This window comes from Nilaparvata lugens, chromosome 7, assembly GCF_014356525.2.
Source record: "Nilaparvata lugens isolate BPH chromosome 7, ASM1435652v1, whole genome shotgun sequence".
Lineage (NCBI taxonomy): Eukaryota > Metazoa > Arthropoda > Insecta > Hemiptera > Delphacidae > Nilaparvata > Nilaparvata lugens.
This window is the reverse complement of record NC_052510.1, coordinates 24566895-24580363: the sequence shown is the minus strand read 5'-3', so window position 1 is coordinate 24580363 and position 13469 is coordinate 24566895. Positions and strand designations below refer to the sequence as shown.

General features: G+C 36.5%; 1 protein-coding gene across 1 annotated transcript in view; it reads left to right on the top strand.

The window, feature by feature from the left end:
- Window positions 1-13469, top strand: part of LOC111055293 (endoribonuclease Dcr-1) — an 81655-nt gene that overhangs the window by 9271 nt on the left and 58915 nt on the right. Inside the window, 5 exon segments of the mRNA XM_039432380.1 lie at window positions 291-406; window positions 1594-1744; window positions 3184-3309; window positions 5829-6010; window positions 13005-13240. Coding sequence (XP_039288314.1) covers window positions 291-406; window positions 1594-1744; window positions 3184-3309; window positions 5829-6010; window positions 13005-13240 — 811 coding nt within the window.

Genomic DNA, 13469 nt, shown 5'->3' with positions numbered 1-13469 from the left:
TGTTATAAAGAAAATCCACATAATATAGTAAAAAACATTTATAAGTGATAAATAGTGAAATCGTGCTCTCTCATAAACTGACACTTTTGTAGTATTTCATTCCTATAGAATGTTTATGTTTGAATTATAGAATAATAATATTGTGCATGTATCTTGATTTAGCTGTAACTCTGTATTTGTTTGGCTTGTCCGTGAGCAAATAAAATGCTCATTTATTTTCGATAAATATCAGTTTGAGCGAATAGAACTTTGGACTTCTATCTAAAATTTTAACTTGTTTGGTTTTTCAGGTGGAATTGTTGGATGCTGCTAAGAATCGTAATATTATTGTGTGCGTGGGAAATGGTCCGAATAAAACCTTCATAGCATTAAAACTTATACAGGAATTATCAAATTCATTAAGAAAGTAAGTTACTTCTCCTGATTTCTTCCAATTTAATTCTTAGCCTCATTTATACAAGTTAGAAACAAAATTTCATATTCTATCTTGTCTATTACACCGTTCAAAATCCATTTTACAGAAAAAGTAAAAAAGAAAAAGTTCATTTCACAAAGAAAAAACCGAGATATTTATTTTCCTTCCATCATCCATCATTTACCATTCATTTCATGATAAAATTATAAATATAGGTGTGAATTATTCCACTTTGGACCACATTTTTAAAGTATATTTTGTGTCTCTACTTTTGTTATAAAGCCTTTTCGTTTCAATTTCTAGTTATTTTGAGGATTTTTTTAAGCAACTCTCACCAGCGGGCAAAAAGTTATCTTTTTGCTGGTGATGCCTAGAAATACTATAATTAGTTCAGTTTTTTCTTCTTCATGTATATGCATGTATGTGTAATTGTATTATGTACATTTTATTTTTATTTTTGAACATGTATGTATGTGTATGAGTAAATTGTTTGTTTTCTTTTTGGCAAAAATTATAAGGTATGAGAGTTTCAAGTATGATAAGCATTTATTTTTAACAAATAGTGATGTAGTAAAGATGAAACTGTTCTTAATAGAGTATTTTTGTACATGAGATATCGGCTTATCAAAGTTTGTTACCTACTCTATATTTAGGGACATCGAAAAATATTAAATGATTAATGTGTTTTTATGTGTTATGTACTAATTCAATGGTCGCCAAACTTATGAGCCTGTAAGCTAGAATAGCATTTATAAGAGTGATTGCTGTTATGCCATCTATGAATTTCATGTCCGTTTTCACCAAGCTCGGTCAATACAATTTACGATTGCACTGAACATATGTTTTCTATGGCATTCCAGTGCACACTTGTAACTCGCCTTGACAATATTCAAATGTCTAGAAAGCTCTTTTCTAGTTATTGAGAGCTTGGTGAAACTGGCCATCAGTCTTCTTCTGCTTGAGTTTGTAATAGTTTTGAGCTGGAAAGTGAATGTTTATTGTTTCAGTGAAGTTTTAAAAAGTTTGGAAATTCATTTTAATATGAAAATTCAATAATTATTAATTATTGAATGAAATATTATTTATGTGTCAATAACACTATTTAAAGAGGATCCTGTAATAAATTATTTCTTCAAGTTTTTTTTTGTTTTCAAATTTAATATGCAATTATTTTGCAGGTCAGTTAGAAAGTATGGACAGCGTATGGTGTATCTGACAGCCACTGATACAGTGGTATCGCAAATGGGCGTTGTATTCCGAAACTTGACAGATCTCAATGTTGGAGAGTATATCAGCAGTGAGAAAGATCTAGATCTGGACCAAAACCAGGTAGCCCAATAAACGTTTCAACTTTTTATCCAAAACTAGAAATTTTCACAATTTAATGTTTATTGGTTTGTTTACGAAGACTAATACAATAAAACTAGCTCAATTAGTATAAGCCCATTATTATAGTAGTATAAAATAATGGTAGTCAGACAAACTCATTTTCTCCCTAACAAACACTACAAAAGATCTATTAGAAATTTGAAATATACAGTCTATGAATATGTAGGTATTTGAGACTTGTGTTGTGTATCTGCCTTACGCTCAATCATAGTGTAGGTTATATCCCATTCTTGATATGTTATTAAACAAGTATATGAATCCTCTGGAACGTTAATAAGGAATTGTTCTCGAAATAGACAGTACTTGAAAATAAACATCTCTATAATTTGAATTGTTATCGTTTGAATAAATTTTCTATATTAGCATAATAAATTCAAATTTTGTTACCAAAAATATGTGTTTGAAAGTGTTGAAGTAACATAACGTAACCTTTTTGGACTAGTTTTCAAACAAAATTCTGGAATGGGATAGTAAGGTCTTTAAGCCTGTTTTTTTCATTCTCAATCACAAAAATATAACATTATAATACAGTGATCAAGTCAACAATGTTATATGGCAGCGAGACCCAACTGAATAGCAAAATAGACATGGAAAATTCGAAAAAAGAAAGAAAAATAGTTAGAAAAATAATTTTAGGATCAAGATGGACCGAGAACGGTCAAATAGACTCACACTCACCAAAATAATTGTGAACGATGTATCAGGGAAATGGATGAAGAAAGTTAAATTAAAAAATACTTATTACTGGCTAAAATTAGCAAAGACGATGTTTGTAATAGAAAATGTTTTAAAATGAAAATTTAAAAATAATAAGAGGAATTAGAAACAAAAGTGGGAATGGAGCAAAGAGAGGAAAGCTTAGTTCTCACTGAAAATGACGAGCTGGTTGGCAAATTAAAACAAGTCACAAAAAGGAACGTATTTGGAGCTTTACGACTAATAATAATAATGATAAATATCTTTACAAGTACACTTAGCAATATTTGAAAATGATGGATACAATTAAGAGATAGTCCTATTCTAAATAAATATTTTTTTATGAAGGGATAGAAAAAAAGGTTGCAGGTAACGTAGTGACCTACTAAGATCTCTAGAAATAAAATACACTAGTGAAGATCTGAGTGAAGATAATTCACTCTTGGAGTGATTCACTTTGAAGATCACAGTGTGATAACGGGGGGGGGGGGTTAAGCTTTAGCTTGAAAATATTTGTTTCAGAACAGTTGCTAGATCTTGATGTGACCAAATAATCCATCTGCCTTAGTGTTCATGTACTTATTAGTTTTATTATTATTATACTATCAATATTCCTTACTAAATCTGATATTAGAGAAATACTTCTACAGTAAAATCTATCAAGAAATCGCTTTCTGTTGAAGGTGCTGGTTATGACTAGTGAGGCTTGCTGGGATTTTATTCAAACCGGACAGCTGAATTTCAAAATAGTAAATCTATTAATTGTAGATGAGTGTCATCATTCTATCAGGGATCATCCCATGAAAAAGGTAAGAAATCAACCATACTTTTGTTAACCATGATCTAAGAAGATGGTGATTTTTTGAATTACCAGCATGATGTCGTTTCTCTGTTATACAGAGTGGGTGAAAAGTCCAAAACGGCTTAATATCTCATACACAAAGGTAATATGATGGTGGGTGTGATTGGGGATCCTACTCAAATTTAAAATACTACTTTACTATGACTTCAAAAATCTGGTCCGCCATCTTGGATCCGCCATATTGAATGCAACTTTATTTTTTAAATGGAAGGTTGTCATGCGATATATGATTTCGATGCGGAATTTCAAGAAAAAATGAATGGCGAAAACCGCACATTGATATCTCAAACCGTTTCGAAGATATTCACATTATTAATCAATACAGTTTCTTGTTTGTATTTTCCTTAGGCTCACGATCAGACGAAAGCCTTGTGGGTCATTTGATTCTTTTTATATTTTTATGATGTATACAAATTATTTTGGGTTTTTTTTCAATAGTTGTCAAAGTGAAGAAGAATCAATAAATTTATTATTTATACTATTCAAAGCAGAAAGGAGAGAAAAAAGTATGAGAACGACTTAGTATCTCATAAAACATTGTGATTTTAAGGTGGTGTGATTGGGGATCCCTCTCAAATTGAAAATACTACTTTACTATGACTTTAAAAATATGGTCCACCATCTTGGATCCGCCATATTGAATACAACTTTATTTTTTTTAAATGGGAAGGTTGTCATGCGATACATGATTTAGATACGAAATTTCAAGAAAAAATGAATGGTAAAAACAGCACATCGATATCTCAAACCGTTCAGAAGATATCCACATTATTAATCAATACCACTTCTGTATTTCATTTCTGATATGCATGATATTGATTAATAATGTGAATATCTTCTGAATGGTTTGAGATATCGATGTACGGTTTTCACCATTAATTTTTTTCTTGAAATTTCGTATCGAAATCACGCATGACAACCTTCCCATTAAAAAAAATTTGCATTCAATATGGCGGACCAGATTTTTGAAGTCATAGTAAAGTAGTATTTTCAATTTGAGTAGGATCCCCGATCACACCCACCATTCAATAAAGGCTCATTCAATATGGTGGATCCAAGATGGCGGAAAAGATTTTTGAAGTCATAGTAAAGTAGTATTTTCAATTTGAATAGGATCCCCAATCACAACCACCGTCAAATAGCCTTTGTGTATGAGATATTAAGCCGTTCTCGGACTTTTCACCCACTCTGTATGTGCTACATCAAGTGCTATTATGGAAGAAAATTATGTATCAGCATTTTTCTACATATAGTCAGTAGTGAATCACACGTTACTCAATAACATTTATGTACAATAAAGTGGTTAAACGACAGAGAAAACTTCTATACTAGATTGTTTATTCTGAGCTATGGGTTAAATCTTTGTCAACACGTTTTATTTGTAAATCACTTGAAGATAATGTCAAGTTGCAACTTGAACCAGTTGGTTCTATCGTAATTTAACGTTTTTCACTTCTGGAGTATTTTTCTTAAACTTTTTCTTGAGATTAGTGATGATCTAGGCTCTAGGGAAATGGACATGACGATACTAGGGATAACTAGTATGACGATGCATTGTCTTTTAATGTCATCGATTTCTTGCCAATACGACACCCAGAATGTCCTCCGATTGGCTAATTCTCTTAAACATCTGATTCTCAGCCAATATGGGTGTCGGGACGACGATAATCGGTAAGTGTGGAAACGGCCATTGATGATCACTATCTGCTGTTATTAATGAGTTTACTTTCGCCATTTCGTGCGAATATGTAGTTCCCTGCACATAGGGACAATAGTGTCGTCCAGTAGAAGCTGCCATTTGTTGCAAAACGCCATTAGCAGCGTCCAAACCACTTCTCACAATGTCAAAAACGGGATTTTAGTAGCCTTCACTAATAGCCAGGTCTTATGGCCACTATTGTCACTGTGTACAGAAGGTTTATCAGAAATGAGAAAAATATCCCGCTATGTTGCGATCCTTGTAGGTGTTGGTACGATCAGTTTTTGTGAAACGAATTCAGCGCGAGAGCATTATCTCTTAGCCTATAGCCTTTTAGCCTCTCTTAGGTCTTATAAGGCTGGTCACTAACGGTAGAACATGCATGTACTTCCATGTTTATCATGCACACACACACATGTTTTGTCATCAGCGAAAGGCTTCTAACTCAAAATAATCAACCAATAACAATTAAAAAACACTGAAAAAATACAAATTATAATGATAGAAAAATAACGTAACCTCAAATAGAACAGCGAAGAAAAAACAAACAACAAAAAATCAGATACAAAAACCTAACTTCGAAAAATGCTTCTTGAAGCCTGTCGCTGTGATGACACAACAATGTATTAGGACTAAGACGACATGTGTATTATGCATGTTTATCATGTTAATGACCAGCCTAAGCCGGACCTCTGGTACGATAATAATCACCTTGAAACATGTTTAATTTTCTACTGCATAGGACCACATTACTTTGATTGTGATAGGTGATGGAAGCATGCTGGCACGTGTTGGGCAATCCAGAGATGCGAGTGGTCGGCCTCACCTCCCCCCTCATGCCGGGCCCGGGAGGGGGGGAGCCAGGCAGGCTCGAGGCAGAGGTGAAGCGACTGGAGCACGCTCTGCACTGCAAGGCCGAAACTGCCAGCGACATCGTCTCCGTTTTGAGGTCAGCTCAATAAATCAATTACTCTTCTTTTTATAATTGATACTTCATTCTTGTTCCTATAATTATTTACTGCTGATTTTGTTAATCACTAAAAAATAAATGCACTCATTTTATTCACGCATCACAAAACAAACAGATTCTGCCTTTTTAATATGGTTGTAACTTGAAATTAATGTTGGCGAAGATCCGAATGCTATATTAGATAATTGCTATGAATAAGTTATGACATTAAAAAATAATGAACAATTGATTCACATTGTTCATGTTGGGAATAGGGCTTGTAATAGGGGCTTCAAGAGTTTTTGAGAAACAATCATTTTTTTTCGACATGCTAGAAACTTTTTTGTTTCAAAAGATAAGTAGATGGTAAAAGCGAGAAAGTTTCTCAGTAATAATTGAAATCATTCTTCCAATTGGCAAAAGTGAAAAGTTTGGCAAAATTATTATTAAATGAAAATCCCAAATGAACGCTGTAAATCACCCCGAAGACTTCTTCGACTGCAAATATTGACAACAGGGTAAACAGCTTGATAGAAATTCAACGAGTGCTACTATACAAAAATTGAATGAAAAAGACTAAGAAATTGTCAAAAAACCACAGATTTCTTGATACTTAGAAAGTCCGGTTTTGGTTATTACACCATTGTCAATCTCTGATAAACTAAAACTAAATACAAGAGCAGCAGAATTTATACTAGTAAGCGAGTACTGCTATTGATCCAGGGCATGAACGCCTGCCATTGGCCCAGCTAGACAGTCTCCTCCCACTCTGCTGCTCTTGTATTTAGTTTTAGTTTATCAGAGATTGACAACGGTGTAATAACCGAAACCGGTCTTTCTAAGTATCAATAAATCTGTGATTTTTTGACAATTTCTTAGTCTTTTTCATTCAATATGAATAATTACCACAATATCAACTTCTCAACTACACACAAAAAAAAAATATATATATACAAAAATTATTTGTTAGCCCGGGAAGGGCTGTCAGTTTGGTGTAAGGGTAAGCATACCTGACCGGCAATTAGGAGGTACCGGGTTCGTTTCCCGGACTGACAAATGATTTTTACTTTCCTTGCCCTATTACCATAGGTAAGGAAAGTATTGCTTTCCAAAAAAATTAAGGTACCCTAATTTCAAGTTTTCTATATGTTTCAAGGTCCCCTGAGTCTAAAAACATGATTTTTGGGTGTTGGTCTGTGTGTATGTCTGTGAACACGATAACTCAATTCCTAATCAACCGATCGACTTGAAATTTTAAACTTAAGGTCCTTATACCATGAGGATCCGACAATAAGAAATTCAATAAAAATCAATTCAAAATGGCGGATAATTACTAAAAAAACACGTTTTTCACGTTTTTCTCGAAAACGGCTCTAACGATTTCCTTCAAATTAATACCATGGATAGCTATTTATAAGCCCTATCAACTGACATGAGTCTCATTTCTGGGAAAATTCGAGGAGCTCCGTAACATTCTTGAAAAAAAATGGCGGATAATCACTAAAAAACCATGTTTTTCACGGTTTTCTCGAAAACGGCTCTAACGATCTTCTTCAAATTTATACCATGGATAGCTATTTATAAGCCCTATCAACTGACTTGAATCTCAATTCTAGGAAAATTGCAGGAGCTCCATAATATTCTTGAGAAAAATTGTGGATAATTACTAAAAAACCATGTTTTTCTTAAAAATGACTTGACCGATTTTTTTCAAATTTGTACCCTATACCCTATATTTATCAGCTCTATCAACTGGCATGAGTTTCCTTTCTAGGAAACTAATGGGGGGTCCACCCATCCTTGAGAAATGGACTTTGTAACCTCCTTCTCGTGCATGAGGTGAATAGGTAGAGCAGTTCATAAAAAGAACACATAGTCGAGATATTTCATCTGTAGAACAGCTGTTTTGAAGACTTTTAAAAAATTAATCGAATTTCACAATTTACACAAAGGAAAAAGTACTCTGAAAACAATTATATAATTATACACATTGTCACGATGTATATCGTAACTAGTGAGGGAAATTGATTTTAGAGCTAGTTTTGATGACGCTCGGCAATCTCATTATAAGATCTCGTTGTACAACGGGTGATGTAGGCACTGAGCTACTGCTCAACTATGCCGCGCACCCATATCTTCTCCCACTCGGCTGCCAAGGGAGGCTCGCCGAGCAGCGGAGAAGGGCAGTCTAGCACAGACAGTCGGTCGAGAACTATTGAAGGAGGCAGCACGCAGTCAGAGAGTGAGTACAGCTCGTGACCAGAGTCTACTCCTACTCCTTCGACTACTTCGAATTGCGCCTTCTATCAACTGGAGTTAATATGAGACGCTGGAAGCTCCAAGATACAACACTCGCAGGAAGGCGAGTTTTGTACGACCACTTCTGCGACTTCTAGCAGCCAGCTTGCCTGATTCGACCAGTGGCGACAAGTTGGGTTTTGGGCTAAAACCTGTCTGGACCCAGGAACATCACGAAGAGAACCAGGAAGAGCAAGAAGACCTCGAGTAAGGCTTGGGAAGGCCTTTCTCGACCCCGAGACGTCGATCCTGGCCGCAGGAGATAGCCGGTTCCCGAGGTGAGGAACCCGGTGACCAGCAGTGACGCCCGGCTACAGGGCTCTTCTATCTTGCTAATTCCATAGGGAATAGCAAGAGGACCTCGAGTAAGGCTCGGGAAGGCCTTGCTCGACCACGAGACACCGATCCTGAGAGCCAGAAGCAGCCGGTGCCAGAGGTGAGGGACCCGGTGCCCAGCCGAGACGCCTAGTTCCGAGGCTCTTCTACCTTGCTACTTCTATCGGGAATAGCAAGAGGACCTCGAGTAAGGCTTGGGAATGCCTTTCTCGACCCCGAGAAGCCAGTCCTGATAGCCAGAAACAGCCGGTGCCCGAGGTGAGGGACCCGGTGATCAGCCGCGACGCCCAGTTCCGAGGCTCTTCTACCTTGCTACTTCTATCGGGAATAGCAAGAGGACCTCGAGTAAGGCTCGGGAAGGCCTTGCTCGACCCCGAGACGCCGATCCTGAGAGCCAGAAACAGCCGGTGGCCGAGGTGAGGGACCCGGTGACCAGCCACGACGCCAGGATCCAGGGCTCTTCTTCCTTGCTAATTCCATCGGTAATAGCAAGAGGACATCCAGTGACGATTGGGAACGCTTTTCCCGTCCCGGAGACCATACTCACGGAAGACACCAGATCGTTCCTACTCCTATCACTCCCCGCCCAACCCTGTTAGGCAGAGTGAAAGCACGGCCCCTCTTTCCTAAAAGAGTGAATCACTTCAAAATGGTACTCAAGGCCCTGCTCCGGCCCCCGACTCGAACGAGGGTGGTTGACGGACACCACACCAAGCCTCCCGTCCCCTGCTGCGGCCCACCCCAGACGCCGACTGAGTCTAGCCGGTCCAGAGCGACACTGGGAATTCTAGTAGAAGAATGTGTGGGCCAAAATCTACTCAGAACATATACAAAAGTCTGATCGTAGTTTCAAATATGTTGCCGCCAATCGTCATTATGTTATTCCCCTAAATTATTCTTGTTTAAGAATGAGGCTTACAGTTCAATGAGCAAGGAAAGTTGTGTGAGTGTACCACACCAGATTTTTGTATATTGGTGCTCATCGAATTTCCATCTAGCTGTTTACCCTGTTGTTAATATTTGCAGTTGCAGAAGTCTTCGGGGTGATTTACAGAATTTAATTCGGATTATCGTTTAATTATTCATTAATCAGTATTTGAAAAAATGCAATTTCCAATTTATTTCCATCTGTAAACAAGAATTAGTTGTTTTGAAGTTCATATTTGTATGGTATAAAAGCTTTTTAGGCGGAATGCACACCGGAGAAACGCGTTTCGTGAAAAAAATTCAGGAAACGTGAAACGAAAGTTGCTCGCAATCGACTGATAAGATTAAGCAGGGAACGTTTCTTTTGTATGCATGCGCGAGTGAAACGGATTGCATGAAACAAGTTTCATGAAAGAGGGCTTCACGAAATGCGTTTCTCCGGTGTGCATCCCGCCTAAGTATAGTACATGAATATTTTATAAAATATGCTTTGTTAGGCACTCGAAATTATTGAGCATGGCATCAAATTTTTGGAAAAAGTGGCATTTATTGGGCAACATTAAATTATATTGAGTACTAGCAGGTAACCCGTGCTCCGCAAGGGTTCAATTAAGAACTTGACAAACTGAAAACTTGATGTACTTAAGTATTGAAGAATTCAAAATAGGTCTTTAACCACCCTCGGTGAATTGAGAATCTATATACAAAATTAGTTAATCAGTCCAGTAGTTCAGACGTGATGATGCGTCATACGTGAATTTCCTATACCTTAAGTGTATAAGCCTTGAGTGTTCTTTCCTTTATTACAATATAGATGTTAGATAGATAGCTTATTTATTAGTATCTTTGAATGTGAATAACTTTTGAACGGTTTGAGATATCGATGTGCGGTTTTTACCATTCATTTTCTATTGAAATCATGTATCATATTATAACCACCTTCCAATTGAAAATTAAGTTGGATTAAAAATGGATTAAAAGTTATTTTTTTAAAGTAGTATTCTATTTTTGACATAAAAGTAGAATAGAATCCCCCCCAATCAATCCTCAATCGTCAAATTTACCTTAAATAAAAAAATATCCAGCTGTTTCCATACATTCCACCAACTCTGTATATAATGTAGATTTGGAAAAAGAGGATATATTACTTTCCTTATTTCAAAGTCCCCTGAGTCCAAAAAAGTGGGTTTTGAGTATTTGTGTGTGTGTGTGTGTGTGTCCCAATTAACGGAATGACTTGAAATTTGGAACTTAAGGTCCTTACAATATAAGGATCCGACACGAACAATTTCGATCCAATGCAATTCAAGATGGCGGATAAATTGGCGAAAATGTTGTCAAAAACAGGGTTTTACGAGATTTTCTCGAAAACGACTCCAACGATTTTGATAAAGATGGAATTAAATAGAGAATGCATTTATTCAATTGCTAATTAATATATAATTATTATTGAACGAAAATCCTAAATAAATGCTGCAAATCACCCCGAAGACCTCTGCTACTGCAGACATTGACAACAGGGCTAACAGCTAGATGGAAATTCGATGAGAACTACTAAATAAATGCATTCTCTATTTAATTCCATCTGTAACTATTTGGCCGCTATGGCTTCGTATAAAATGAGCGCTGCTATCCAGAGATTGTCAGTTTGGTGTAAGGGCAAGCATTCCTGACTAGCAATTGGGAGGTACCGGGTTCGATTCCCGGGCTGGCAACTAATTTTTGGATAGTAGTTCTCATCGAATTTCCATCTAGCTGTTAGCCCTGTTGTCAATGTCTGCAGTAGCAGAGGTCTTCGGGGTGATTTGCAGCATTTATTTAGGATTTTCGTTCAATAATAATTGATTTTGATAAAATTTATACCTAAAATCTTTTATCTGTAAAAATTCCAGGAGCTCCGCCCCATCTATGCAAAGTTTGATTTTAGATTCCCAATTATCAGGCTTCAGATACAATTTAAACAAAAAATTCCAAGTGGAAAAGATTGAGCATGAAAATCTCTACAATTAATGTTTAGTAACATTTTCACCTACAATTTAAAATAAGCTCGAAATTCGAGAAAATGTTATTATACCAATTGCAAACTGTTGGCAACTAACTGTTGATTCTATTAAAACATTCACTATGAAGAGATAGCAGACTTCGTGTGTCTCCAGCGTTATTGTCCAGTCACCATCTGGCTTGGATCTTTGAATAGTAGACTTGAGATGCGCGTGAACACTAGCGTCAGGTGATCAATTTTCATAACGGCAAGGAAAGTTGTGTGAGTGCGCCACACCAGATTTTTTTATGGATAGAAGAAGAATGAGAGGATAGAGAATAAAACCGTTGAATGCGCTTTTTTATCTATGTCCACTCTCAAGCAAAGTTAGCTAAGTATAACAAACTGGAAGCATGATGAATTGAAAACTTGACAAACTAAGGACTTGACGTAATGGAATCTTGGAGAATTGGAAATAGGCCTATAACCATCCTCGGTAAATTGAGAATCTATATGCAAAATCTCAAGTTAATCAGTCCAGTAGTTGAGACATGATGATGCGTCATTCGTGTATTTCCTATCCCGTACATCATGTCTGTATAATCAAGCTCTTTCACAAAGTTAGTCTGTCTACTAACGTTGGATTTTCCTTTATTATAGTGCAGATTATAGATTACATCGTCAAGTGGTATATTTGATCGTTGTAGCCCCCCAGGGAAACTAGTTAATGGGCATGACTCAAGGTTGTGACTCATAGTTTGCACCTCAAGATTGTGACTCATAGTTTGAATCTCAAGGTTGTGACTCATAGTTTGCACCTCACCACACTCACAGACAGGGGAATCAGCAAAGCCCCAACGGTGCATATTTCTCTTGCACCTTCCTGTTCTGAATCTATTCAGCCGTGCCCAAAGGTGCCTTGCCAACCCAAACCACTTACATGCAGTGCGGAATCAGTAAAAATCTCTTTTTTTGTTCACTAATGATGAATCTCAGGAAACTGACCACTTTCGGTGTGTGCACACTTGGAGTGTGTAAAATCTAACTATTTCTCTCCCTGATATTGCTAATTAATTTCGAGGAAAAACGTTGTTCATGTTTAATGAAGTCTTCTTCTTCACTGGAAATATAAATGAATTGAATTAATAAGAATCCATATCATTATACATTTTTTCTCATCAGTTTCTCGAATTGATAAAAAATACTAATTGTTGTAAATTGCTTCGAAGGAGCTAAACTATTCAAGGCCAGGAAACTAAACTAGTACAGGCTAGTACAACAAGATACATAATCTGTAGAAATAATCCATTAAAGCTTACTTGAAATTTCAAATTTACAAAACGTTTTCAATTTAAAGGCAATTACAAAATAAATAGAAGAATTACATGATTCTAATAGATGCTTGAATTTTTAGCATTCTAAATAAAATGGTCAATTGTATTTTGCCAACAGGTACTGTTCGAAGCCAAAAGAAACAGTGATTGAGTGTGATAACTATGAGTTGACGGAGCTGTGCGCTGAGTTGGAAGGGCATGTCGCCCTCACCTACACCTTTCTCCAGGATCACCGTTACGATCCGTTCGAAATTTATGACGAAGACTTTGCTGAAGATCTCAAAGATATTCCTGACCCAAAGACTGACCCTTTCAATATATTGAACGATTTCAGGGAGGTTCTTGTTTCAATGGGTAAGTGATTTTTTTAGAAATATGGTTTGATGAGAATGAAGTTTTTGACAAAACATCTGTAACTAATTATAAAATCTCTATCGGCTATCCTATGGCTGTACAGGAAACAGTTTTAGGCTTACAATTCTGTTTTTCTGTCCTGTTTGTATAGAAACCCTTGCAATGCAAGGCACAGCTAGCTATCAACTGTCTTCATTGACAAGAACTCTAAATGACTGTTGAACACAGA